Source organism: Equus quagga, chromosome 2 (assembly GCF_021613505.1).
Source record: "Equus quagga isolate Etosha38 chromosome 2, UCLA_HA_Equagga_1.0, whole genome shotgun sequence".
NCBI classification, from domain to species: domain Eukaryota; kingdom Metazoa; phylum Chordata; class Mammalia; order Perissodactyla; family Equidae; genus Equus; species Equus quagga.
This window is the reverse complement of record NC_060268.1, coordinates 71,857,072-71,884,210: the sequence shown is the minus strand read 5'-3', so window position 1 is coordinate 71,884,210 and position 27,139 is coordinate 71,857,072. Positions and strand designations below refer to the sequence as shown.

General features: G+C 38.1%; 1 protein-coding gene across 2 annotated transcripts; it reads left to right on the top strand.

Annotated features, from left to right (window-relative positions):
- The first annotated feature begins 238 nt into the window (after window positions 1-238).
- Window positions 239-27,139, top strand: NIPA2 (NIPA magnesium transporter 2). 2 transcript variants are annotated; one of them, XM_046654854.1, is made up of 7 exons: window positions 239-483; window positions 3,787-3,901; window positions 10,689-10,920; window positions 12,373-12,429; window positions 21,328-21,418; window positions 22,563-22,723; window positions 26,295-27,139. In XM_046654854.1, the coding sequence occupies exons 3-7, from the start codon at window positions 10,782-10,784 to the stop codon at window positions 26,927-26,929; spliced, it is 1,083 nt and encodes a 360-aa protein (XP_046510810.1). In that variant the 5' UTR covers window positions 239-483; window positions 3,787-3,901; window positions 10,689-10,781; the 3' UTR covers window positions 26,930-27,139. The 2 variants fall into 2 exon arrangements, with proteins under 2 accessions (XP_046510810.1, XP_046510809.1); XM_046654853.1 differs by lacking the exon at window positions 3,787-3,901.

Genomic DNA, 27,139 nt, shown 5'->3' with positions numbered 1-27,139 from the left:
CTTTGATTTCGATCACTTGGTCGGCAGCCTTACAAAACATTGCCTCCAACAGTTCGCCCCCCGCCCCCCGCCCCCTGCTCCCCGCTCCCCGCTAGCCAAGACCTGTGAGGAAACCCGCACTCGACCGGAAAGAGCGCCAAGGGTGGAGCCTTCCTCGCGCGGCACCGCACTGCGGGTGCGCGCGCCGCCTCTTGCGTCACTCTGTCGCGCCCAGCTTCTCCTCGGCCGCGGCGCTTGGTACCGGCTGCGGCTGCTGAGGGGCCCGCGGTTGTGCGGGGCAGGTTCGCCTCGGCGGTGCCCCATGGAGGAGGCGACGCGCACGTTTGCAGATCCGAATGGTCGAACCTCCCACTGGACGGCGACGAAGCCGCTGGCCGCGCGAGCGCAGGAGCGGGGAGCCCATGCGGCCTGTGTGGAGGTGTGAGCAGAGGTGACCGGAGCGGAGAGCGGAGGGGAAGCGGCGCCGCCGGTCCGCCGGCTAGGGTGAGGGCGCCGCTCTATTTTCCTTTCGGGCAGGCGCTAAGGGGCTAAGTCTGGGCGGGCCTCCCAGTTTGGGTCGAGGAGGGCCCTTTTGGGGCGCCTTTCTTCTTCCTGGGGACTGAGCCCGGCATGCGCTGAGATGGACGCAGTCTTCCGCGTACCCTGCATCGGGGAATCCCACGGTGCATTGAATTGCCATTAAGTCCCACCGAAACCAGGCTTGGCCCTGTCGGGGGCTCGTGTTCACTAAAATAGTTTCTTTTGTTGTGGTGAGTTTTAGAAGATTGTTTCGGCTGCTGCGGAGATGTTAACTGACAGTTGAACAAATCTTAGAAGTCTTCTGTAACGTTTGAACAGGGCTATTTTAATTTCCTAACTTTTATGAAGTTACTGAATCCCTCTTTGTACAACTGTACAAAACTCAGTATACATCTAATTTTGTGCTTGTGTCTCTGTACTAGATTTTTCAATTCACTTAGTACAGGACTACATCGTAGTTTTGTTTCTAGAAATCCTATGAATACCATATGCCCAGTTAGTCTCTTTTTTTTTTGTAAGTAATAAGGAGAAATATGAGAGGATAGAGATCTTCGTTCATTCCAGTAGGCTGTCTCTTGGAGCAGTATATTCTCGGTTGAGTAGATTTCATGTTAGTTGGTAAGTAAAACAAGTATGGAGGCTAGTAACCAAATTTTAAAAAGAACTTAGTAACTATTCAGTTCTTTTGTCTACTTCTGTATTTTCTTCTTTCTAGGCTGGAGTCACTCTGCCAGGGTTTAACACTTTAAATGAGAATAAGGCATATTATTTACCAGGAAATGAGAGTGAATAAATTAACCTCTTCCAGCCTTTGTTTCATAAGAGAAACCATGTTAAACTTACACGTGAGTTAAATTTTTAGTTTATAAGTAGTGTTGCTAAATTAGGGTTGGAGATTTAGGTTCTGCAGTGTTTATAAGTACTGCTTTTAAAAATAATTAGTCAAATTAGAGGTCAGAAAAAATGAAAGCAGTGGAAACCAGGCAGAAGTAAATACAGAGAACTCTAAAGTTTTAATATGATGTGGGCAGCCCATATAGAAGTAGAGTCCAGTGGACCCTTTCCTTCTGTTTCAGGTTGTCTAATTTTCTGTGTGGTCCTCTGCATGTGATTTAAGCTCTGGGAGGTTTGGTTTCTTTAGCTGTAAGGTGAGGGTAATGATACTTCTCATTATTGTGTGGATTAGAAATAATGTATACAATCATCTGGAACAGTGCCTCTATAGGTGTTCAGTAAGTGGTAGCTATTACTATTAGGGAGAAATAATAAAAATGAATTACACTAGTTTTGAGAATATTTCTATTATATAAAAATACCATGTCGTGGTAACGTACCTACCCTTGCTCATTCAGTGTCAGCCAAAGTGGCCTTTCTTTTCCTAGAAAACTGCATTCCTGCTCATACCGCCATGTCTTTGCAGTTGCTGCTTCTCTGCTTTGTTCCTTTCCTCTCTCTGTTAAGCCTTTGCTCAATGTTACTTTCTCCACTAGGCCTCCTAACCAACCTAGTTAAAATAGAAGTCTCCCAACCCACCTCCCCAGTTGGTAAACCTCCCTAGAAGGTAAACTCCATGAGAACAGTGTTTTGGTCTGTTTTATTCGGTGCTGTATCCCTCTTTCTAGAACGTAGTGTGTATTCATGTAAATATTTGTTAGTTGAGTAAGTGAGATAAGTATATCACCTGTCCACGGGGAGCCGCAATGAAGCACATATGTGTCATGTACATAATTACATAATAATGGCTAGAAAAGAGTCCAAAGAGGTGCAGGCTGGGGAATTCAGACTTATTACTTTGGCGTATGAATTCAAGCAGGGCTTCATTGCACAGGTGCTTTTTGAACTGGATCCCTAAAGACAAAAAGAGATAATGTAAACAAAGATATGGAGGAGGAAAAGAAGTGGATAAGAATGGTAACAGTGTGTTGATCTCAGGTAGAACATGGGGTATGTGAAATATAGTATTAAGAAATAAGATCTAAAGGATAAAGTTTGGAACAAATGGTGAAAGGTCTTAGTTACAGGGTTGCAAAATTTGGTCCTCTTACTGTAAACAGTAGGTAGCCATTCTAAGTTTTTAAGCAGGAGAATGAGATGGCAGAGATGTGTTTTATGGAGCAGTGTGTCAGCAGCATGAGTTTAAACTGGATTAGGGTCAGGAGAGACATGGAGCTGTGAGGCTGTCTTTCAAAGGTAGACTCCATCTGGTGCTTGTATACAGTTTGGGTGATGGGGATGGTGAAGCCGCCGTCAGAGGACAGGGTGGAGAGTATTGAGCAAGAAGACGATGACCTATGCTGAGAGCCTGGTTTGAGCTGCCACTTGCTCCTGTTCCACCTCTGGGACTAAATGGAGACTACAGTGGGAAAGGCAAAAGGCTGAGAATGAGGAGACCTGGGTTCTAGTCCTGGTTCTGCTACCCACCAGCTGTGTGACAAGTTACTTAACATGTCTGTGCCTGTTTTCTCATCTTGGGGCCCTTATCACATATCTTTTCAAGCTTTTGTGAAAATGAAATGTCAAAAGTGCTGAGAGTGAAATGACAAAAGTTTAAAGCTGTAAATCTCTTGTAGTTGGTATAATTTTTGAAGTTAGCTAACTTTGGTTATTGTGTTGCCTACTGTTAGCCATTCTGCAAAGCAAATCTTAATTTAGGCTTTCCTCCCAGATGTTAGAATGCTAGTTCATGTTTTCCTGTTGCTTAAATTGTCTGTTTTCCGCATTTTAGAAGACGGTGGACCAAGTTTATAATTTTATTTTCTTTGAGATGTATTCATTTCGTTTTGACCTACTTGCATTAACAAAAGTTAACATTATAAGTATTTGTAAATATTAGTAAAGTCAGTTGTGAAACTTATGTTAAAATTTAGAAAGAACAAGCTAGAAATTCTAAAAGTTTTTTAAATTGTGTTTAAAATTTGAATAGGTTATTTTCAGAATTTTCAGTTTGCTCAGCTGTGGAATCTTTGAGGATGGGGACTTTTGATCGTCTTTAAAACTGCAGTATCTGGCACATAATATCTACTCAGCTTATGTTTGTTGAACAGATGGCCACATGTAAATAACAGTAACAGCCAGTGGCTGGGGAAGTGGAACCTTCCACCAGATTTTCTCTGAGAGGTGAGATGGACAGATTGCCACCTGGAGCTTGTCTCTGGTTTGAGAACCTAGTTGAAGTGAAACTTAGCAAGTTTTCTTGTTTAGCTGTCTTTAAACCTGGTCCTGCCTCATAGTTAATGCTTAAGAAATAAAAAATAATCTCTGTTTCAGGGTTTCCCAACTGTGATTGACCTTTACAGAGAGTGGGAGCAGAATTATCAGGTCTGAGAATAGCAAAGCAGCTCATTCCTTTCAGGACATCCACATTGATGTCCTATTTCAAACTGTAAGTCAAATGAGATAATACATTTACTTAGTTTAGTGACTGAAGGCTGCTTTATAATTTGACAGCTTGCAAATTGTATGTTGCTTGCCTTTCTTCCTCCCCTTCTCTGCTGCACACGCTGGTAATTCCATGAGTGAATAAACAAAACAAATAACCTGGATTCTAGAAAGGTGTATAAATCAAATTTGCCACTATAAATGAGTGCCTTTTGTGTCTAAACCACCACAAAGATCCAAAGTCATTGTCTTTAGGGAACTTAGAGTTTATCTTCAAAGATAGAATAATCATTGAGAATTAAATTTAATAAGGCCAACAATAAGTAAAATAAGTGCAAAGGAGAGAAAAATGCCTGTGGACTAGAGCTGTTGGAGAACTCTTTGTAGCACAGCTTGAAGTGTGACCTGGCCTTGAGTGAAGAGCAGGCTGTAAATAGTAGGTAGGAGGACAGGAAGGCCATGGTGTGTCTGGGCAGCGATGCCACTTATTTTAAGGGAGCCACTATCCTGTATTGGGAAATGAAGTAGGCAGGAGGGGTGCAGCTCTCTAGCCACATGTGTAAGATTGATCAAACTAGTCAGAAAAGGCCTTCTCTGTATACTTTTGTGTGTTTGAAATTTTCCACAGTAAATAAAAAAGAGAGAAATAGATTTTAAATAGTATTGTGAAACTTTACATAAAATAAATATGGAGAAAGTTCATATATAGGTATAGTAAAGTTAGGAACAGTGAACTTTCAGTGACCTTAGGATAAATGAATAAGATTCTGTTATAATGCTTTATTCTAGTCACCGTGTTGGTAGGGGTGGAATTTTCCCCCTATGATACCAGACACTGGGTAGATGAGAGCATGGGCAGTTTATTAGGCACATATACTCAGTCTGGGGAGGAGGACACCGCACACCATGCAGGGTCACACGGGGGCTGTAGAGTGAAAAACTGGGAGCTATAGAAACTGATTGTTACAGGACTTTTCTCAACACATAACTTGCTTCACGAGTGGTATTGGGAGGACTGGGGATACTTTTCCAGATCCCTTATGAGACAGATCAGTTCTGAAAAGGTTTCAGACAGACAGCTAATCTTATGCATGTTGTATGTGACTGATACTTAGAAAAATTCAGAGGACATCCCTGACTTCAGTGTCTTATCTTCCTTCCATGTTTCAGTATTATCTTGGCCTAGATTATGATATGACCTTGCTTTGGGAACTTGCTAGTGGTTTCTGTCCTGGTATCCCTACAGCTCTTGAGCACTGCAGAATGTGTTTTAAAAACCTTAATATGGAAATGTCCAAATATACACAAAAGTAGAGAGAATAATACAGTGAACCCCTGTGTGCCTAGCACTCATCTTTTAACAGGGATCCCCATTTTCTGCAGGCATGTTTTGGTTTTAAAAAAATCTGATGGGAATTTTATAGTTACCTGTAGTAAGCCTGTTCAGGTATATAACTTAGCTGTCTCAGCGGCACGTAGCAATAAGCTATAGTCATTTTATGATCATGCTCACAGGTCTATGGGTCAGCGGCGGTGACTCTGGTCTGTCTGTTTTGCTTTTCACAGAGTGATGGCAGAATGCAAAGGGACAAGCAGAACTGTGAGGGTCATCTTAGGTCTAGACTTGGAACTGGCACCCTGTCACTTACACCCACTTCCCATTGTCGAAAACAAGCACATGGCCATGCCCCAAATTATCGGGGTAGAGAAGACTATTCTCATGGGAGTGTTCTGGGGACCGTAATGTAACTCAACAGGCAAATCAAAACACTGACCCTTTCCTTTTATTTGGAATGTCAGCTCAGTGTGATAATACCGTTTACCGTTATTACAGTACATCATCACCCCTTATTTAATTGTCTCTTGTCTGTCTCCCCACTGAACACTAAAAGCTATCACCATTCTATGCAGAGAGCTTAGCATAGTGCTTAGTGCGCACAGCATATGTCAGTAAATACTGTTGGAGTGGATGGATAAAGTAATTGAGGGGCTAGGTAGATAGGAAATTAAGTTGCTTTTGTTAAAGGCCAGAGTCTCACAACCTGGAGAAAGGAAAAACTTGGCTAGTCAGCGAGGGTTAATGCGTGAGGGAGGATCCTGACTCAATTGCAGATTAATTCTGGGACTCAGTAGTTAAACTGTGAGACTAAAAATCACAAGACATACCAGAAAATTGGACTGGCAGTTAGTTTAACCAATCATAAATCTTGTTGCTGAAGAATGTTTTTTTCTCAGCAGAGTTCATGAGTTGACCACATGGAAAAAAATTTTCAGTCTTTGGTAAGCTTCTGCTTCCTGTCTGGTCTTATGGCTTGAGCCCTCTAGGTGCGTGGCCCTCGTGTTCTCTAAAAATTACATCAGTACCACATCTGTACCCTGCCAAACATCTGTCTGCTAGAATCCTCATCCTTTGCTAACAAAGTAATGTGAAATCTGCCTTCTTCCTATTCACCCCCAAGTAAGAAATAAATTACTATATGCTTACATCTACATAGATTTCTGAGAAGAAAATGTATGGATGAGAACGTTTTGAGTTTCTCTGTATAGATTATTCAAAAAGGACATGTTTGTGAAACTGATAATTGTATTTATAAACTAGATTTGTAAATTTTTTTTTTTTTGAGGAAGATTAGCCCAAGCTAACATCTGCTGCCAATCCTCCTCTTTTTGCTGAGGAAGATTGGCCCTGAGCTAACATCCATGTCCACTTCCTCTGTTTTATATGTGGGACGCCTGCCACAGCATGGCTTGATAAGCAGTGCATAGGTCCGCACCTGGGATCTGAACTGGCAAACTCTGGGCCACCAAAGTGGAATGTGCGAACCTAAGTGCTGTGCCACTGAGCCGGCCCCTAGATTTGTAAATTTTTGTGGCTGATTTTCATTCTATCAAATTATTTTTCTTATCAGCAAACTTTTGTTGCTATGGGCCATGATCTAAGACTAGAAAGATTTTTTTAATTGAGGTCATAATAGTTTATAACATTGTGAAATTTCAATTATATATTATTATTTGTCAGTCACCATATAAATGTGCCTCTTTGCCCCTTGTGCCACCCTCCCAAACCCTTACCCCCTGGGTAACCACTAAACTGTTCTCTTTGTGTGTTTGTCTTCCATATATGTGTGAAATCATATGGTTCTTGTCTTTCTCTGTCTGGCTTATTTCACTTAACATAGTACCCTCAAGATCCATCCGTGTTGTTGCAAACGGCATGATTTTGTCTTTTTTTATGGCTGAGTAGTATTCCATGGTCTGTATATATACCACTTCTTTATCCAGTCATCAGTAGATGGGCACTTGAGTTGCTTCCATGTCTTAGTTATTGTGAATAATGCTGCAGTGAATATAGGGGTGCATAAGTCTCTCTGAATTGTCGATTTCAAGTTCTTTGGATAAATACCGAGTAGTGGGATAGCTGGGTCATATGGTATTTCTATTTTTAATTTTTTGAGAAATCTCCATACTGATTTCCATAGTGGCTGCACCAGTTTGTATTCCCACCAGCAGCGTATGAGGCTTCCCTTTTCTCCGCAGCCTCTCCAACATTTGTTATTTTTTGTCTTGGTGATTATAGCCATTCTAATGGGTATAAGGTGGTATCTTAGTATAGTTTTGATTCGCATTTTCCCCATGATTAGTGATGTTGAACATCTTCGTGTATCTATTGGACATCTGTATATCTTCTTTGGAAAAATGTCTGTTCATATCTTCTGCCCATTTTTTGATTGGATTGTTTGTTTTTCTATGGTTGAGTTGTGTGAGTTCTTTATATGTTATGGAGATTAACCACTTGTTGGATATGTGATTTGCAAATATTTTCTCTCAGTTGGTTGGTTATCTTTTTGTTTTGATCCTGGTTTCCTTTCCTTTGCAGAAGCTCTTTAGTCTGATGAAATCCCACTTGTTTATTTTTTCTTTTGTTTCCCTTGTCTGAGTAGACATGGTATTCAAAAAGATCATTCTAAGACCTATGTCAATGAGTTTACTGCCTATATTTTCATCTAGGAGTTTTATGGTTTCAGGCCTTACCTTCAAGTCTTTGATCCATTTTGAGTTAATTTTTGTGTATGGTGAAAGATAATAATCTGCTTTCATTCTTTTGCATGTGGCTGTCCAGTTTTCCCAACACCATTTATTGAAGAGAATTTCCTTTCTCCATTGTATGTTTTTAGCTCCTTTGTCAAAGATTAGCTGTCCATAGATGTGTGGTTTTATTTTTGGACTTTCAATTCTGTCTGTTGATCTGTGTGGCTGTTTTTGTACCAGTAGCATGCTGTTTTGATTACTAGCTTTGTAGTATATTTTGAAGTCAGGGAATGTAATGCCTCCAGCTTTGTTCTTTTTCTCAGGATTGCTTTAGCTGTTAGGGGTCTTTTGTTGCCCCATGTGAATTTTAGGATTCTTTGTTCTCTTTCCGTGAAAAATGCCATTGAGATTTGTGGATGTTGAACCATCCTTGCATCCCTGGAATGAAACCCACTTGATCATGATGTATGATCTTTTTAATGTATTGTTGTATTCGATTTGCTAGTATTTTGTTGAGGATTTTTGCATCGATGTTCATCAGTGATATTGGCCTGTAATTTTCTTTTTTTGTGTTGTCCTTGTCTGGTTTTGGTATCAGGATAATGTTTGCTTCATAGAAGGAGTTAGGAAGCCTCCCCTCCTCTTCACTTTTTTGGAAGAGTTTGAGAAGGATAGGTATTAAATCTTCTTCGAATGTTTGGTAGAATTCACCAGGGAAGCCATCTGGTCCTGGACTTTGATTTTTTGGGAGGTTTTTGATTGCTATTTCGATCTCCTTACTGGTGATTTGTCTATTCAAATTCTCTACTTCTTCTTGGTCCAGTTTTGGAAGGTTGTATGTTTCTAAGAATTTATCCATTTCTTCTAGGTTATCCAATTTGTGGGCGTACAGCTTTTCATAGTATTCTCTTATTATCTTTTGTATTTCTGAGGTGTCCGCTGTAATTTCCCCTCTTTCTTTGAGCCTTCCCTCTTTTTTTCTTGGTGAGTTTAGCTAAGAGTTTTTCAATTTTGTTTATCTTTTCAAAGAACCAGGTCTTGGTTTCATTAATTTTTTCTATTTTTTTTTTAGTCTCTATTTCGTTTATTTCTGCTCTAATTTTTATTACTTTCCTTCCTTCTGCTGATTTTGGATTTTGTTTGTTCTTGTTTTTCCAGTACCTTTAAATGTGCTGTTAGATTGTTTATTTGGGATTTTTCTTCTTTGTTGAGGTAGGCCTGAATTGCTATAAACTTCCCTCTTAGAACCACTTTTGCTGTATCCCATAGATTTTGGCATGTTGTATTTTCATTTTCATTTGTCTCCAGGAATTTTTTGATTTCTTATTTGATTTCTTCATTAACCCAGTCATTGTTCAGTAGCATTTTGTTTAATCTCCACATTTTTGTGGCTTTTCTGGTTTTCTTCCTGTAGTTGATTTCTAGTTTCATACCTCTGTGGTCAGAAAAGATGCATGGTATTATTTTGATCTTCTTAAATTTATTGAGACTTGTTTTGTGGCCTACTGTGTGGTCAGTCCTGGAGAATGTTCCATGTGCATTTGAAAAGAATGTGTATTCTTTGTTTTGTTTTGTTTTTTTTAAAGATTTTATTTATTTATTTATTTTCCTTTTTCTCCACAAAGCCCCCCAGTACATAGTTGTATATTCTTCGTTGTGGGTCCTTCTAGTTGTGGCATGTGGGATGCTGCCTCAGCGTGGTTTGATGAGCAGTGCCATGTCCGCACCCAGGATTCGAACCAACGAAACACTGGGCCACCTGCAGCAGAGCACGCGAACTTAACCACTTGGCCACGGGGCCAGCCCCTATTCTTTGGTTTTTGAATGGAATGTTCTATATATATCCACTAAGTCCATCTGGTCAAATGTGTTGTTTAAGGCCAGTATTTCCTTATTGATCTTCTGTTTGGATGATTGGTCTAAGTGGATTGTTAAAGTCCCCTACTATTATTGTGTTACTGTCTATTTCTCCTTTTATGTGTGTTAATAATTGCTTTATATATTTAGGTGCTTCTATGTTGGGTGCATAGATATTTACAAGTGTTATATCTTCTTGTTGGATTGTTCCTTTTATGGACATTTTAACTATGTTTATTCTTCCAATCCATTTGCATGGTTGAAACATTTTTTAAATATGAAACCAAAGCTCATAAAATCAATTTAAATACAGTGTTATTCTTTGTTTTCCAGTTTTATTCACTTATCATTGACAGGCAGCATTGTATTATTTAGGATGTGCAATGTAATGATTATATATATGTATATATTGTGAAATGATTTTACCATAGTAAGTTTAGTTAACATCCATCACTCACATAGTTACAAATTTTTTTCTTCTGATCAGAACTTTTAAGGTGTACCCACTTAGCCACTTTCAAATATACAATATAGTATTGCTACCTGTAGTCAACTGTGCTGTACATTACATCCCCAGAACTTATCTTATAATTGCAAGTTTGTACCTTTTGATCACCTTCACCCATTTGCCTCACCCCCAACCCCCTGCCTCTGGTAAACCACCAATCTGTTCTCTGTTTCTGTGAGTTCAGTTTTTAAGTATGGTTTTATATCATGATCCCACCTTTTAGTATAATTGTAAGAAATATAATTAGAGTTAAATATAAATAGTAAATATATTATCAATAGTAGTAATAAAGGAAGTATTATTCCCGTATGAGAAGAGAATTGGAGTAAAATTTTGAATTGCATATGAGCTATCATGATCATGCTATGAAAATGTCATTTTGTTTTGCATTGTTTAGATTTGAAGACTGCATCATCCTGCCTCCATTACCAGCAGTTTCTCTGTTCTGTGATCAATGTGATTCACAAGAACTTCTTAAGTAACAAACGAAATGAGCCAGGGGCATGGAAAATATGACTTTTATATTGGTCTGGGATTGGCTATGAGCTCCAGCATTTTCATTGGAGGGAGTTTCATTTTGAAAAAAAAAGGCCTTCTGCGACTTGCCAGAAAAGGCTCCATGAGAGCAGGTAGGTATGTCCTGTGTGACTTTGAAATGACATCAGTGTGTGCTCATGTACTCAGGTTCTTTGCTTTATGAGGTCACATCTTCATTCCTAGTGAGTATATTCAAAAGTTGAACTTTGCAAGAGTTGTAAATGTTTATAGGGAATCAAACATCGGTTTTGTAATGAGAAAAAGGAAATGTCAAAATGTTAGTTAATAAATAAATCAGTCCTACAGTTATTATCAAAATGAGAATAGGGACCAATGCCCAATTAATCTCCAGCTGTTTCTTTAAATTTTGATATGTCTGCAGAGAAATAAGGGTCTGTGAATAGAATCAGAATCTTATTGAAGGCTAGGATCTTTTGTCTATGATTGTAGAAGTTTGACCTTTATCTTTGACATTTTTCTTGATGATCTCAAATTTGCAGGAAGGTAAGAGAGGGCTTCCCTGGGTTGAAGAATGCTCAGTTCAGTGAACTTCTCAAGGGTAGTGTAACTTGTTTCCCCAGAAACTGCTGAGAAGTCATGAGACCCTGCGGGGATACTTGATTTGATTGAACCCCGACTGTGTCTGGTGCATTCACCTCCCAGCATTATGTTTCATTTGGGTCATGTTCCATCATGCAGCCTCTGCTTCAGTTCTAGACCTGCTTCTCATAGGAAGACCTGCTTTGGCAGTAAAACAATACCACCTTCTTTCTTTTTCCTGCCATCTCTATGGCCAAACCTAATCAACCTTGAAACAATAGTCTCTATTGGAGTTTAATGGACAGAGGAGAAAGTATTGGCATATACTGCTTGAATAAGTATATTCCTCATTCTTGGTCCTAAGGCAGGTATTCTTATTGTTCATGGTGGACATGCTTGTCAAAGGGTTCATTCACATTGGCCTTTTTTTTGGACAATAGCTTAAGTACTGGTTACTTCCTGATTTTATTAGTTTGGTTGGGAAGAAAGTCAAGTAAAAAAGCAGGATGAGCATCCCAGGAGCCGTAGACTGTGAGCAGTGTTCAATCTTTTTGTATCTGTTTAGTACAGGACCCTCTTCTCCAAAGTTACTACCTCATAAGTGGGGCTAATTCATACCTAAATGGCTTCTCCACTTTCAGACTAATTCATTTGAAGTTGGGCTACTTCTTATTGGTTCATTTTCTTTACTTTGTTTATTGAAGCTGAGTTTGTGAGACAAAAGAATGAAGTATGATCTGAATATAAGGATTAATTTAATTCCTTCACTCAACCGTATAGTACAAACCTAAACATTTTTAACCTGATCGTCACATCCCTTTTTTAAGTTAATTGTAAAAATTTTATCTAAAAAATTCCCTTATAACAGTCATGACGAAACCTTTATTCAAAGTGGTAATAGTCAACAAATGAGATATTTTAAAATCTGTCATTACTAATAGTTGTCATAAATTTATAGGAGTCTGATAATCTTCCAAACAAGTGAAATATTTTTTCATTCACAGGTCAAGGTGGCCATGCATATCTTAAAGAATGGTTGTGGTGGGCTGGACTGCTATCAAGTATGTATAGAGAACATTTGAAGAAAATATTATAGCTGTATATTGAAATATTTGCATATACTAACAGCCTCATTACTAGCAAATCTTAAAACTTTACATAAATCCTGTTGTTTTTGTGAACAAACTCAAAATATGTAAAATTTAAGCCTGGTAAAAGTCATTTAGCAGTTTAATAGCTCATTTAATTTAAATGAGAAAACTTTGTTTTACCTGTCTGATTAAAATGTCTGATATACCTATGTGTTTTTAAAAATTCTGCACAGCTTAAGAAGGTCATTTTGAAAGTGAAAGATCATAGAAAATAGCCTGGTTTTGATTACTGCCACTCCATTGATTTTCATTCCAAATTGGAAAGGAGGTATTCATTTGATAAGACTGTCCATGTTTATTTTGATGATTACTTTTAAAAAAGTACATAGAAAAAATGATCCTTAAGACACTGAGCCTTCAAAATATTGAGAAGTAAATTATGTAAATATTCTTTCTAAGCTTAAAAGTGGGTGAAATAACAAAGACACTGATTTGACTATTCATCCAACAAATATTTATTGGTCATTTGTGGTAAGCCAGTATTGTTCTTGGTGCTGGAGATAAGCTAGTCAAATAAACAAACAGAAAAATCCTCATCCACCTGAGACTTATTCCAGATGGAAGACAATAAATAAGATGAATACATTAGACTGTGTATGTGTTAGTGATAAATACTAACATTTGCTAGGAGCAAAGTAGGGAAGGGATGTAATAAAATGAAGGATAGATAGGTTTAAATTTTAGATGCGGGGCCAGGGCAGGCCTCACTGAGAAGATAATATTTGAGTAAAAGATGTAAAGGAAGTGAGGGAGCAGGCCATATGGATATTCAGGGGAAGAATCTTCTAAGCAGGAGGAAACAATAAATTTGAAGGCCGTGAGGTGGGACCATGCCTGGCCTATTGAAGTGTGATAGGCATCCTCCAAGACAGGCCACAAAGATTGTTGCCCTCTGGTATTCACACCTTTGTATAATTCCCTCTCACACTGAATTAGGGCTGGTCCAGTGTGACCAAAGACTACAGCAGAAGTGATGATGTGTGACTTCCGAGGCTAAGTCATCAGAGGCATTGTGGTTTTGTCTTGATTGCTTGGATCACTCACTCTGAGGGAAGCCAGCTGCTGTGCCGTGAGGACACTCAGGCAACCTGAAGAGAGGTCCCCAGGCTCCAACCAGTACCGACTTGCTGGTCATTTGACTGAGCTACCTTGGACATGGCTCCTCCAGCTCCAGTCCAGCCTTCAGATGACTGCATCCCAGATTATATCTTGACTGCAGTTTCTTGAAGAACTCTAAGAAGTACCTACTGATCCCTTCCTGAAGCCTTTAGCAACAGAAACTATGAGAAAACACGAAGTCCTGACCAACAGAAAACATGGCTTTTGCTGTTTTAAGCTGTCAAATTTGGGGTGCTTTGTTAGGCAGCATTGGATTACTAAAACCTCAGGAACATTAAAGAGGCAAGAATAGTAAGGGAGTGAATGTTGGGGGAAGTAGCAGGGGATAAGTTCAGAGAAGTAATGAGGGCCTCGATCATGTGGGGCTTTGTAGGTCATAGAAAGGATTTGGACTTTTGTGTTTGATGGGAAGTCATTGGAGACTTTTGAGTGAAGGGGTGACATGACCTGACGTAGGTTTTAATAGGATTGCTCAGACAGCTATGTTGAGGCATAAAGACTACATAGGGGCAGAATCAGAAACCAGGTAGGAAGCTATGGCAATAATCAGGGAAGAGGTGGTGGTGACATGGACCAGGATGGTTGCAGTGAATGTGGTGAGAAGTGGTAGAATTCTGGATGTGTTTTGAAGATAGAACTGATAAGATTTGCTAAAAACAAGTTAAAAGGCTGGACAGGATATAAAAAGCATCTTCTTAAAAGCATCAAAAAGCCAACACAATAGTGAAGAATTACCAAGGCAAGATCAGGAAAAGATGTAGAGCTCAGAAGGACAAGCTGGAGACACTTCTGCCCTAGAGGTAATTGCAGACTCCAGAGCAGACAGCTGAGAGAGAAAGTGAACCTTTGAACTAGATTAATGTGAGTGAGAGTCAGGTGCTGCCCAGAATAGGAACCATTCTGGTACTCTAGAAAGGCTGCACCTTGGGATTGAGGTGGAGACTATGCAATCCCTGGTCATTCCTGAGGACTAGGTCATCTCTAGCCTTGGTCCTGAACCACTGGGGCTCTCTGGCATCTAGCAGAAGAAAACAAGTTTTCTCTTGAGGATATAATATCCTCCTGACCTTAAACTGTTTCTCTATGTAATTTTAAAAAGAAAATGTCCAGGAAAAAAAAGGCAGATGAGATTAAGAAAATTTAGCAAAAACAATAGATAGAAACTGACCCACAGGCTCTCCAGATATTGGAAGTATCAAGACCATAAAAAAACCGTGCTTACTATAAAGAACTGTAGTTCTAGCAATAAACTGGGAACTCCAGTGGCATTGCAGATTTGCAGAAGAACTAAAAATAAATTATGGAATTGAAAAGTGCAATAACAAAATGGAGTGAATTGGTTTAACAGTAGATTAAGGCATGGCTGAACAGAGCCTTAGTGAACTGGTGATAGTTTGGAAGAAATCATCTAAAATGAAGCAGAGACAAAAGGATGGAGAATATAGATAAGAGTGTTATGGAATTTAGAGGATTCAGTGAATACTTGGGGTCTTAGGATAAGAAGGGACAAAGAGAATGGAGGAGAAGCAATGTTTGGAAAAAATGGCTGAGGTCTTTCCAGAACTGTCCAAAGTTATCAAACTACAGATTCAAGAAGTCTAACAAGACCTACTCAGAATCTGTAAAGAGAAAACTGGACCTATGCACATTGTAGTAAAACTGATGAAAACCAAAGACAGTATCTTAAAAGGAGTCAGAGGGGAAAAATACCCTCAAAGGGGTGACAGATTGACAGCTGAGTTTTCAACAATATTTCAATACTAAAAAACAGTATAATATATAGTGAAATATACAGTGGAAATACATCTCCAAAGTGCTGAAAAAAGTGGCTGGCACGGGGCCGGCCCTGTGGCGGAGTGGTTGAGTTCGCGCATTCCACTTCCGCAGCCCAGGGTTTCACTGGTTTGGATCCTGGGGGCAGACATGGCACCGCTCATCTGACCATGCTGAGGCGGCGTCCCACATGCCACAACTGGAAGGACCCACAACTAAAAATACACAACTGTGTACCGTGGGGCTTTGGGGAGAAAAAGGAAAAATAAAATCTTTAAAAAAAAAATGGCTGGCAGAAGAATTCTCTACTCAGTGAAAATATTCTTTAAGAATAAAACTAAACATGTTTTGGACAAACCGATGATAGAAGTGTACTGTGCAAATTTAACAAGGTATTCTGTTAGCACAAAGAAATCTATCCAGATGGAATATTAGAGATGCAGAAAGAGAAAGGGGTGAATATGTATAGAGTGCATCCAAGTGAATCTTGATAAAAAATAAAGTGGTTCAGTGGACTTAAAATGTCCATACATAACATTATAATACACACAAAAAGTGATGACAAATAAATTGGCAGGGAGAAAATGGATTAAAGTATTCTTTGGTTCTGGCTTTGTCTAGAAGGAGAATAAAGCCAAAACATTAACATTAGAGTTGCAGGTTAAGGATACATGTTACAAAGATAACTTGAGTTACTTTTACAAGAGTAATTCAGTAAAAGATAGGAGTGTATAACTTCATAATTAATGGAGGAAAGAATAGAATAATAAAAAGTTTTAAAGTAAGAAGGATGAGGAAAGACAGAATATACAGGACAGATGACACATAAGAAAATGGAAGTAACCAGGCAAAATCCAGAAAGTGAGACTGTCTCCCAGTTTGTTTTTTCTTTTTAAGAAGTCAATGTCATGGATAAATAGGACTGGGAGACTATCCTAGATAAAAAGGTATTTGAGAAGTTGCAGACAAATTCTTTGATGAATTCTAGAAGGAACAGACCATCTATAAGACATTTTGAGGATTATAGGGTAACTGTTAATATGAATTGCTCATTAGATGGTATTAGGGATTTGTTGTTAATTTTGTTAGATATGATAATGGTTTTGAGCTTAAGTTGTAAGTATCCTTATTTTTCAAGATAATGTATGTTAAGATAATGTGTGTTAGGAGTGAGATGTCATGATGCTTGTTATTTGTTAAAATATTAGCAGAAAGAAAACACATTTACTTTAAAAAGAAAAGATCAAAACACATTTGGGGTGCTGGCCCTGTGGCCGAGTGGTTAAGTTTGCGTGCTCCACTTTGGCAGCCCAGGGTTTCACTGGTTCGGATCCTGGGCGCAGACAAGGCATCAAGCCATGCTGAGGTGGCGTCCCACATGCCGCAACTAGGAGGACCCACAACTAAAAGTATACAACTATGTAACGGGGCTTTGGGGAGAAAAAAAGAAAAATAAAATATTTAAAAAAACAAAAAAAACACATTTGGGGAAATGGTTACATTTGTTATGTCTGGGTTGTTTATATATAACTGTTATTGACATTTTGTTTTTCTGACTATTTGAAGTATTTCATTACTGACCTTTAAACATTTAAAAAGAAAAATCTTTGAAGATGGATAGTATGTTTAAATCCAGGTATATCAATAATACCTTAAGTGAAATGCCCCAGTTAAAAGGCAAAGTGCATTGGACTGGATGATAAAAAGAAACAACAAAAACCAACTGCATTCTGTTTACAAGATGCAGATATAAACCATAAGGATAGAGAAGGGCTGAAAGAGAAGGACAGAAAAACATTCCTGAAGAAAGTTGAGATTTCTCTTATTGATACTAGGCAAAATATATTCAAAGCAACAAACAGTGCTAGAGATAGCTGATTATTTCTTAAAAATCAAAGGTTCAACTCATCAGGGAGCTTTAACAGTTCTAACTTTAATAATATAGCCTTGAAATATGCAAAGGAGCAGTTGACAGAACAGCAAGGAATAACAGATAAATTGAAAATCATGTGGTGAGGTTCTACTCCAACACTCCTAGCACTTGATAGGGCAAGCAGAGTAAAACTTAAAGCTATAGAAAATTTGAACAGCAAATTTAACAACTTAACTTAGTGGGCACATGTCACTAAACTCAACTTCAGATCTACATTCTTTTCAAGTGCATATGGACAGAGAGATGTGTGGAAATACAGAAATAGTATGTAACCCATGGTTCAAGAAGTCAGAATGGAAATTAGAAAATATTTTTAAAATATGGTTAAATTAAAAAGTATTTTAATACGTTGATGCCAAATACAAAATATCATAGCTTGTGGAATATAATTGAAGTAATTAGAGTAAAATTTATGGTTTCAAATAAATGTAATTGAAAATAAGAAACGCGAGGCATCTAATTCAAAAAAGAAAAGAATGGCAAAATAAACCCCCAAATTTAAAGGGAAGCAAATAAAGAGAAGAGCTAGAATTATTAAATAGAAAACAAAGGGCATTAAAAAGCCAACATTTGTGTCTATGGTCAGAATAATGAAATTGATGAACCTTTCATTGAAACTGATCACGAAAAGGTGAAGGTGGTATAGCTAAGTGATATAACTAGGGTTTTGTAGATATTACCATGATGTTATGAACAGTTTTATTCCAGTAAATACAAGAACAGAGATAAAATCGACAAATTTCTAGAACAATGAAATTTATCAAAATTGACAAGGATGGGGCCAGCCCAGTGGCGCAGCACTTAAGTTTGCCCGTTCCGCTTTGGCGGCCCAGGGTTCTCCGGTTCGGATCCCGGGTGCGGACATGGCACCACTTGGCAAAGCCATGCTGTGGTAGACATCCCACATATAACGTAGAGGAAGATGTGCAGGGATGTTAGCTCAGGGCTAATCTTCCTCAAAAAAAAAAAAGACAAGGAAATAGAAAACTGGAATACTTCTCTAACAATACAGTTAAATCTATAGTTTTAAAACCTTTGCATATATTAAACCCTGGGCCCAGATGGTTTCATTAGCAAGTTCCAAAGTCATTTAAAGAAGAAATAATTGCAATCTTAAGAAACTTTCTAATTATAGAAAAAAGGGTATGCATTCCCCTGGTCTTCTTAAAAAGGCTAGCATAATCTTAATACCAAAAGCTGACTGGCATAGAATAAGAAAGGAAAAATAGTCTAGTCTCATTCATGAACATATGTGTAAAAATCCTAAAAAAATAATACATCATGGGCAAGCTAGATTTATTCCAGGGATGCAAAGTTGGCATAATTTTGGAAAACCAATCACTGTAATTTACCACGTTAACATATTGAAGGAGAAAAATTATATAATTTCAGTAAAATTCAGCAACTATTCATGACTAAAAAGAAACCATTTCAGATTAGTAATTTAAGTGAATTTCCTTAATATGATAAAGGATTTCTAAGACAAAAAAAATTCGAACGATCACAGAATAAACACCAAAATGGGGAAATACTGAAGGCTTTCTTTTTGAAACTGGGAATAAGCGAATGACCTCTCATCACTCTTTCAGTAGTTTACTGGAATTTCTAGCCAATAGGGTAATGCACAGGGGGAAAATAGAGGATTAGAAAGGAATATATAAACTGTTGTTATTTGCTGGTTATATAATTGTGAAAATATACAGACAAATTATAAAATTAAAATTTAGCAAGATGGTTGGATACAGACAAAACTCGGCATACAAAACTTAACTTTGTTTCTCTATATCATCAGCAAACAAAATGAAATGTTAAGATGTTACCATCTGCATAGAGTTTTTAAAAACTGGAATTAGTTATAAAGATGGGAAAGATTCCCAGAAAACGAAAATATTTCTGAGAAAAAGAAAAATTGAGGGCTATATCATTTTCATGGATTGAAAGATTCGTTATTGTATGGGGTGGCCCTGTGGCCGAGTGGTTAAGTTCACATGCTCTGCTTCAGCGGTCCGGGTTTCGCCAGTTCAGATCCTGGGCGTGGACCCAGCACCGCTCATCAAGCCATGCTAAGGTGGTGTCCTGCATAGCACCACCTACAACTAGAATATAGAACTATGTACTGGGGGCTTTGGGGAGAAGAAGAAAAAAAGATTGGTAACAGATGTTAGCTCAGGGCCTATCTTTAAAGAAAAAAAAATTCATTATTGTAAAGTTGTCGTTTCTCTTACAGGTTAAATACTATTCCATTTAAAACCCTAGGTGCTTATGTGGTACATAATAAGTTGATTTTAATATTTGTATGAAAATACAGAAGTCCAAGAAAAGCAAAGATAGTCTTTAAGATGAAGCGGTGAAAGGATTTGTGCTACTGGATATCATGACTTATTATGAAGTTAACGCTAATTCAAGTCAGTATGATATTGTGCCAAGATAGGTACACAGACCAATAGAATAGAATGGGGAACCCTGAAACAGACCCATGGACAGTATATTTATGACATAGGTGGCATTGAAGTAAGGAAATGTGCTTTTCAGTAAATATTGCTGTAACAATCCATATGGATAAGAATAAAATTGGATTCTGACCTCATTCCATACATAAAGATCAGCTCCAGATGGTTCATAAGCTTGAATGTGAAAAGCGAACACTAAAGGACTAGGATAAAGAATTTCCACAAAGACTTCTTATCCAAGTTGTATGAAGCACTAACCATGAAGGAAAATATTTTAAAACTTGACATCAAAATTAAGAACTACTTTTGGGTCAAAAGTTTAAGAGAATGAAAAGGCAAATCACGGAGTGTAAAAAAAATAATTACAATGTTTTTAACCTACAAAAGATTCATGTCCAAAATATATAAAGAATTACCTCAAATCAATAAGAGAAAACAGCCTAATAGAAAAATGGGGGAAAAACTTGAACAGCTGCTTCACTGAAAGATTTCACTTAGCCAGTAAACACATGTAAAGGGGAAATGCAAATTGAAAGCATGATAAAATAATCCTGTTTCCTGGTAACACAGTAGCAAACATTTAAATCTAACAGTGCCCAGTGTTGGGAAGAGGGTGGGACAAAGGGAGCTCCCATACACTGCTAAGTGAAACTTGTCAAAACAGGAGGTGAGTGATCCTTTTATGAGATCATGTCCCTCCTCTGCATAAGATTCCCCAGTGACTTTTTCAATTCAGAGGAAATCCTTATCAGGACTCACAAAGGTCCTGTACCACGTGACCCTGGCTGCTTCTGACTCCCCGGCCACTCTCCCCCTTTCTTGCTCTGCTGGAGCCACCCTACCTTCCTTGAGGCTCAGACAAGCCAGGCATTGTCTTTGCTGTTCTCCCTGCTTGGGGTTCTCCCCACACATAGCTGCAGGTACATCCATCACTTCATATCAGACTGGTCAGTTTCCCTCAGAGCGCCCTTGCCTGGCACCGTGATCCTGCCCTCACCAGCAAGCACTCTATTCCTTTCCCTTGCTTTGTTTTTCTAGATAATATGTTTAAACCCTTGACACAGTATTTTGTCTGTTTTCCCCACTAAAATGTAAGTTTTAGGAAAGCAGTATCTGTTTTGTTCCTTACTGTATATCCTGATCCTAGAACAGCATCTGGCACATAGTAGGTACCCAAGGATATCTTTTGAATATAAGTGTTGGGTTTTTTAAAAAAGCCAGAGAAAAATACTGGAGAAAAGTGCTTTCACATCAGTTTTAGCTGCTTTTAATTGATTTGTGCTTGTTATCATAGGATATAAGTATCTACTAACATTTCTTATTTTAAAAAAAGTAAGCATAAATTGTTTTTAATTGGTTTGGACTCTTCTAATGTTGATAATTTATAGGAGAACCCTTATGAATGGAGAAAATATGGAAATTACTAAATACAGTTGAAATAGTATATAAAAATATGTAAATAAAATGTAGGCATTTCCATTTTGAGTAGATATGTTCCTATCTGAGAGTTTTCTTTTGTTGTCCATCTCCCAGTGGGAGCGGGCGAAGTGGCCAACTTTGCTGCATATGCCTTTGCACCAGCCACCCTAGTGACTCCATTAGGAGCTCTCAGCGTCCTAGTAAGGTAAGGGACTGTGCTTCATGTGTCGAAACAGCGGGCAGTGTTGTAGTCCCTAAAGAGTGTTCAGTACCATCTAATTACACATGTTCAGAATCATTTACATTTAAACAACCTTGAGAACTTTTTTTCTAATGCTGTGTAGTAATTTGCTTTTAAAAAGTTATCTTCTGTGCATGGGCAAACTGTCACTTTGTGCAGAAAATGCCCTTGTGTGTTGTCTTGTATTCAGAGCCAGCACTAGTTCTGCTTTGATTTCAATTTTTTTTAATTCCAAAGTTACACTTGTCACATTTATCATTTGACACATGTACATTTGGTAGGTGGGGGTTGGTGCTGAATAGATTACTATACTACAGAAAATCACGCATTGGGGCAGGGTTATGTGCCCCTGAAGACTGGCTTGGGGTCCTTGTTTGGAACGAGCAGTCCAAGACTTAATCCTATTTCCGGTATTTCAATGATTAGCCCAAAAGCTAAGCCCAGACTAAAGTCTGGATTTTGGTTACTATTCCCAAGTTGATTGCTAGGTAGGTATTGTTTTTTCAAGATAGCATGTATAAAAACAATATTATATGTAAATTATGCAATTTTTCAAGATACTATATTATATTATATATACTATATAAAGATATATTTTGGTACTTGTCTTTTACCCTTAATTTTCTCTATATTTTGCCATTATGTTTATAGGTTTATACTTTATTTTTTTTAAGACTTGGATAAAACTAGCTATGAAATATTGAAATGATAATTTAATTAATAGGCAAATTATATAGAATTAAATGAACATGTAAGAAGGATACATCAACCAGTAGGGATAAATTAAAGTTGAGCAAATTTTAAGCATTGGTTTGGATGTAGATTCTTAATTAGGATATAAATTTGTACCACAGTTCCATTTATTCTAAATTTCATATTGATTTCCTACAGTAGAGAGATGGTGACTATACTGGTTTTTGTATGATGAAGCAGATGGTTCTCTTAGAAACTTTCACTTTATGATTGTGCATTTTCTTTAGCTTGGCTAAAGAATCTTTATAAGCTCATTGTTTTAGTTTTCAGTAATTTAAATTCTGAGTTGTTTTAATATTTAAAATGAGAAAAATAGCTGATTATTTTAATGTTCTCCACCTTCCCCCCATTTTAGTGCCATTCTTTCTTCATACTTTCTAAATGAAAGACTTAATCTTCATGGGAAAATTGGATGTTTGCTAAGTATTCTAGGATCTACAGTTATGGTCATTCATGCTCCAAAAGAAGAGGAGATTGAGACTTTAAATGAAATGTCTCACAAACTAGGGGATCCAGGTAAGAAAAAAGAAAAGCTTTATTATTAGTCTTACAATATTTTACTTTTTAGTTTAGTTTTTGTTTTAATCCAAATTTTATGTGCATCTAAAGAGGCAAATTGTTCTACATGGCTTATTATGAAAAATAAGTTGTTCTCCTCTGCCAGCTCCTAACCCCTTGTTTCTTTTGCTCTTTAATGATGTGTCTCTAAATGTGTTTATACTGATACTACTTCTTGGCTTTAGGCATTATCTATTATATCTGTTACCTGTTGAATCTATTTAGTTTTGTTTAAATGACTTGTTTGCATTATTATCACTACTTTTATTCTCGGCTTAGACATATAATACATTATGATTACTTTTCCTTTCTTGTTTGACTTATATTTTTCATGAACTACTAATTATCTTGTTGGCTTAGTTTTCTATGGATTTATCAGTCCATCTTGAAGCTCTTCCCCAGTGGTCTAATTCTGCTGTCAGTAATTTCACACAGCTTAGGTGTTCTTACAGTCTCATCTCTTCTAGATCTCTCTCCGAGAGCATAGTTTGGCCTCAGTCTAGACTGGTATCTTGAGGCTGCCCACACAGTTGTCATCCTGGATTTTCCTCATCAATATCCTGGGGGATCTACTTCACTTTCTGTTTCTTCTTGGATCTCTTGTCTCTTGGGTTGACTCCTTCATTTGGTGGAGCCACTCTTGTAGGAGACAAGAAAGGCACAGAAGAGATGAGACTTTTTGAGACCTTGTATATATCAAAATGTCTTTAATCTACTGTGATCACTTGTCTTCTTACTTCCAATATTGCTGCTGAGAAATCACACGCAGTCGATTTTTCATCTTTTATACATGACTGATCTTTTGTCTTTGGAAACCTTTAGGGTGTCCTCTTTGCTGTCATTGTCTGACATTTCCCACTGACATGCCTAGATATGGGTCAGTTTTTATCCATTGTGCTAGCTACTTAATGGATCTTTTTAACTTGAAAATTCATGCCTTACTCTAGAATTGTGAATTACTCCTTTGATATTCTTCTCTGTTTTCTCTTTGTGAAATTCTTCTTCTATTGATTGCACCTCCTGAACTAGACCGTGAATTTTCTTACCTACTTTTTCCTCATATTTTTACCATTTTGCCTTTTTGCTCTACCTTCTGGGATATTTCCTCAGTTTTATCTTCAAGCCCTTGAGTTTTTATTTCTGCTATTATATTTTTCATTTCCAAGAGCTTACTTTTGTTTTTTGATATTTTATTTTTTTGTTGTAGCAGAAAACACATAACATGTAGTTCACACTCCCAGCAGTTTGCATATGTACAGTACAGTATTGTCAGCCACATGCATGGTATCGTGCAGCAGGTCCCTGGAGAGTCTTAGTTATTTTAAAGTTTTTGCAAACTTCAATATCAGGATTATTTGTGGGCCTGTTTCTATGATCTGTTTTTTCTTTTGTTTTCAGTCATTTAGTTTTGTATTTTGGCAGTTTTGATTGAATGTTGGACATAGTATATTAAAAAGTATAAAGGCTCTAAGTGATTGTTTTTACCTCAGAGAGCTTAAGTTTCTTCTGGCAGGTAAGAGTACAGCAGCCTTCAACGTGAAGTGTTGTTTAAAGCTTTGTTGGGGCCACTTTGCATTTTTCCTTTATTTTTGGTCCTATCCTTTCTCGCTCTCAACTGATAGCCTGGAATGTTTACTTGGACCCTCCACCTCAGCGAGCTGTGAAAGCCAGTGTCTGTCTCAGCACCCTGAGACTGTGGGCCTTTTGCTGAGCCCTCTGGCCTCCTTACCAGGCCTTCCACTTGGCTCCTCTGATGTACGTATGTACGGCTTCTTTCCCCACGAATGCCTTAAGGGGAATAGCACACAGAAATTTAGCCTCATGTCTCTTCAGTTCCGTCCTTTCTGGAGTCCTGGTCCATTTTGTCCCAATTGCTTAGGCAGCCCAAAATTCCAGCATTTTTTTTTTTTTTTTTACCGAGTCTAGCGAAACTTCCACAAGCCCCAAGTCACCACTTTTTGCTGGCTTTTATGTCCATCCTTACTCTCTGCTCTGGAATTGGCACTTGCCTCAAGGGAAAATGTAGAGGTGAATGTTGGCCTAACCTCAGAGTGCTTCCTTTTTCTCCAGATTCTCCCAAGTTCTGGCTGCTTTGATTGCTCTGGTATTTTACCATTGTCTCTCTGAGGATATTAATGGTGGTTTTTATTGTTTTTGTGGGATGGTGATTTATCTGTTTTGAAGTTTTCCTCTGTCTACATGGAGCAAACAGAGGCTTTGCTTTTTTCTGTTTGTTTTGGTGCTTTTCTTGGTGATCCCTGGCTGCCTTCTGAAAATCAGCCTGGTCAGATTCCCAGCAACGTCTGCTGCTTGGCTGCCGGCATCCTGGGAGTTGGTGGGAACCAGGGAGTTAATGTCATAGACGTATGCCTTACCCCAGCCCCCTATTTTTGTGCAGCACCAACATACTCAGCTGGCTCAGAGTCCTCCAGTTCATTGTGGGAGGGGGAAAAGTCACTCAGATGTCTAGAACTGGTCAGGGATCTGGGGTCTCCTTGCTTATTGAATGGATTTTCAGCCAGGCTTTGTTTTCAGTCTCCCCTTCACCCTACTTCCAGAGGTACTTTGTATCTTTGGAGCATTGTGTTCTGCAAACTGAGCCACTTTCTAATCTTTAATCAGCGCTGATATGGGATTCAGCTTTCTTAAAGGTGCTCTATCAGTTATTAGTTATCTTCTGCTTTCTGGCTTCCATAACATGTTGCTATCATCTCCTTACCTGTTCTTGTTTTTGTGTTTTCTTCTTTAAAAATTCTGTTACTATTTATTTTATTAGTAGAGTTTGAGGAGCAGAGTATATGTATGTGACTTCCATGCCTCAGTTTCCTCATCTTAAAATGCGGATGATAGTATCTGTTATTACAGGGGAGTTGTGAGAATTAAATAAGTTAATCAGTGCAAATTGCTGAGAGAAGTGCCAGGTCCACAGTGCTACCCTGTTGTCAGCCATTATCGTGCTGGGTTCTGTTCTCCACATTCAACCAGAACTCCAACAGTATTCAAGTTTTGTTTACTGATTTGCTCTTAATCCCTAGATGTCTAAAAAGTTTACCTGCTTTTGGGACAAATTTGATTTGTAACTCTTGTTCTTTTTCAGTGGCTATAAGTTGTTGAGCATTCAAGGTCATCTCGTGATTTCTCTCAAGTTTCTGATTGTTCTCTTGTATCTGTCCTTGGAGTTAGTGCACTCCAGTGAGTGGGGAGTAGTGAGATGTTATAGGACAGATGGCTGTGAATTAGCCTGATTTCATTTTCTTTGATAGAATTATCATGAGGCCTAAAATGCTACTTTAAAAATGTTAGTGATATAACAATTTGTGAATGTGAAGCATAGTTTAATCTTCCAGTGTGTACATCTAACTAAATTTTTATGAGTGTGCTTTTGCTGGGAAAGCAAAAGAAAGCTGATTTTTATGTTAGGGCCACACCTTTTCTCCTTCCTATTGAGTTAATATTTTGTTTTGGATTCTCAGTTTTCTTTTGGTACTTAAATATTTGACTAAATATAACTTTACTTTGCCTCCTCCAGGTTTTGTGGTCTTTGCAACACTTGTGGTCATTGTATCCTTGATATTAATCTTCGTGGTGGGACCTCGCCATGGACAGACAAACATTCTTGTGTATATAACAATCTGCTCTGTCATTGGAGCGTTTTCTGTCTCCTGTGTTAAGGGCCTGGGTATTGCTATCAAAGAGCTGTTTGCTGGAAAGCCTGTACTACGACATCCCCTGGCCTGGATTCTGCTGTTGAGCCTTATAGTCTGTGTGAGCACACAGATTAATTACCTGAACAGGGCCCTGGACATATTCAACACTTCCATCGTGACTCCAATATATTACGTATTCTTTACAACATCAGTTTTAACTTGTTCAGCTATTCTTTTTAAGGAGTGGCAAGATATGCCTGTTGATGATGTCATTGGTACTTTGAGTGGCTTCTTTACAATCATTGTGGGAATATTCTTATTGCATGCCTTTAAAGACGTCAGCTTTAGTCTAGCAAGTCTGCCTGTGTCTTTACGAAAAGACGAAAAAGCAGTGAATGGCAATCTCTCTAATATGTATGAAGTTCTTAATAATAATGAAGAAAGCTTAACCTGTGGAATTGAACAACACACTAGTGAAAATATCTCCCGAAGAAATGGAAACCTGACAGCTTTTTAAGAAAGATGTAATTAAAAGGTTAATCTATAATTGTGTTATAAAGTGAATTTGAATATCAGAATGTGTCTGAAAAAGCATTGTTCTCAATGTTCTCTAGAGACAATCTTTTTTTTTTTTTTGAGGAAGAATAGCCCTGAGCTAACATCCGCCACCAATCCTCCTCTTTGCTGAGGAAGAGTGGCCCTGAGCTAACATCTGTGCCTGTCTTCC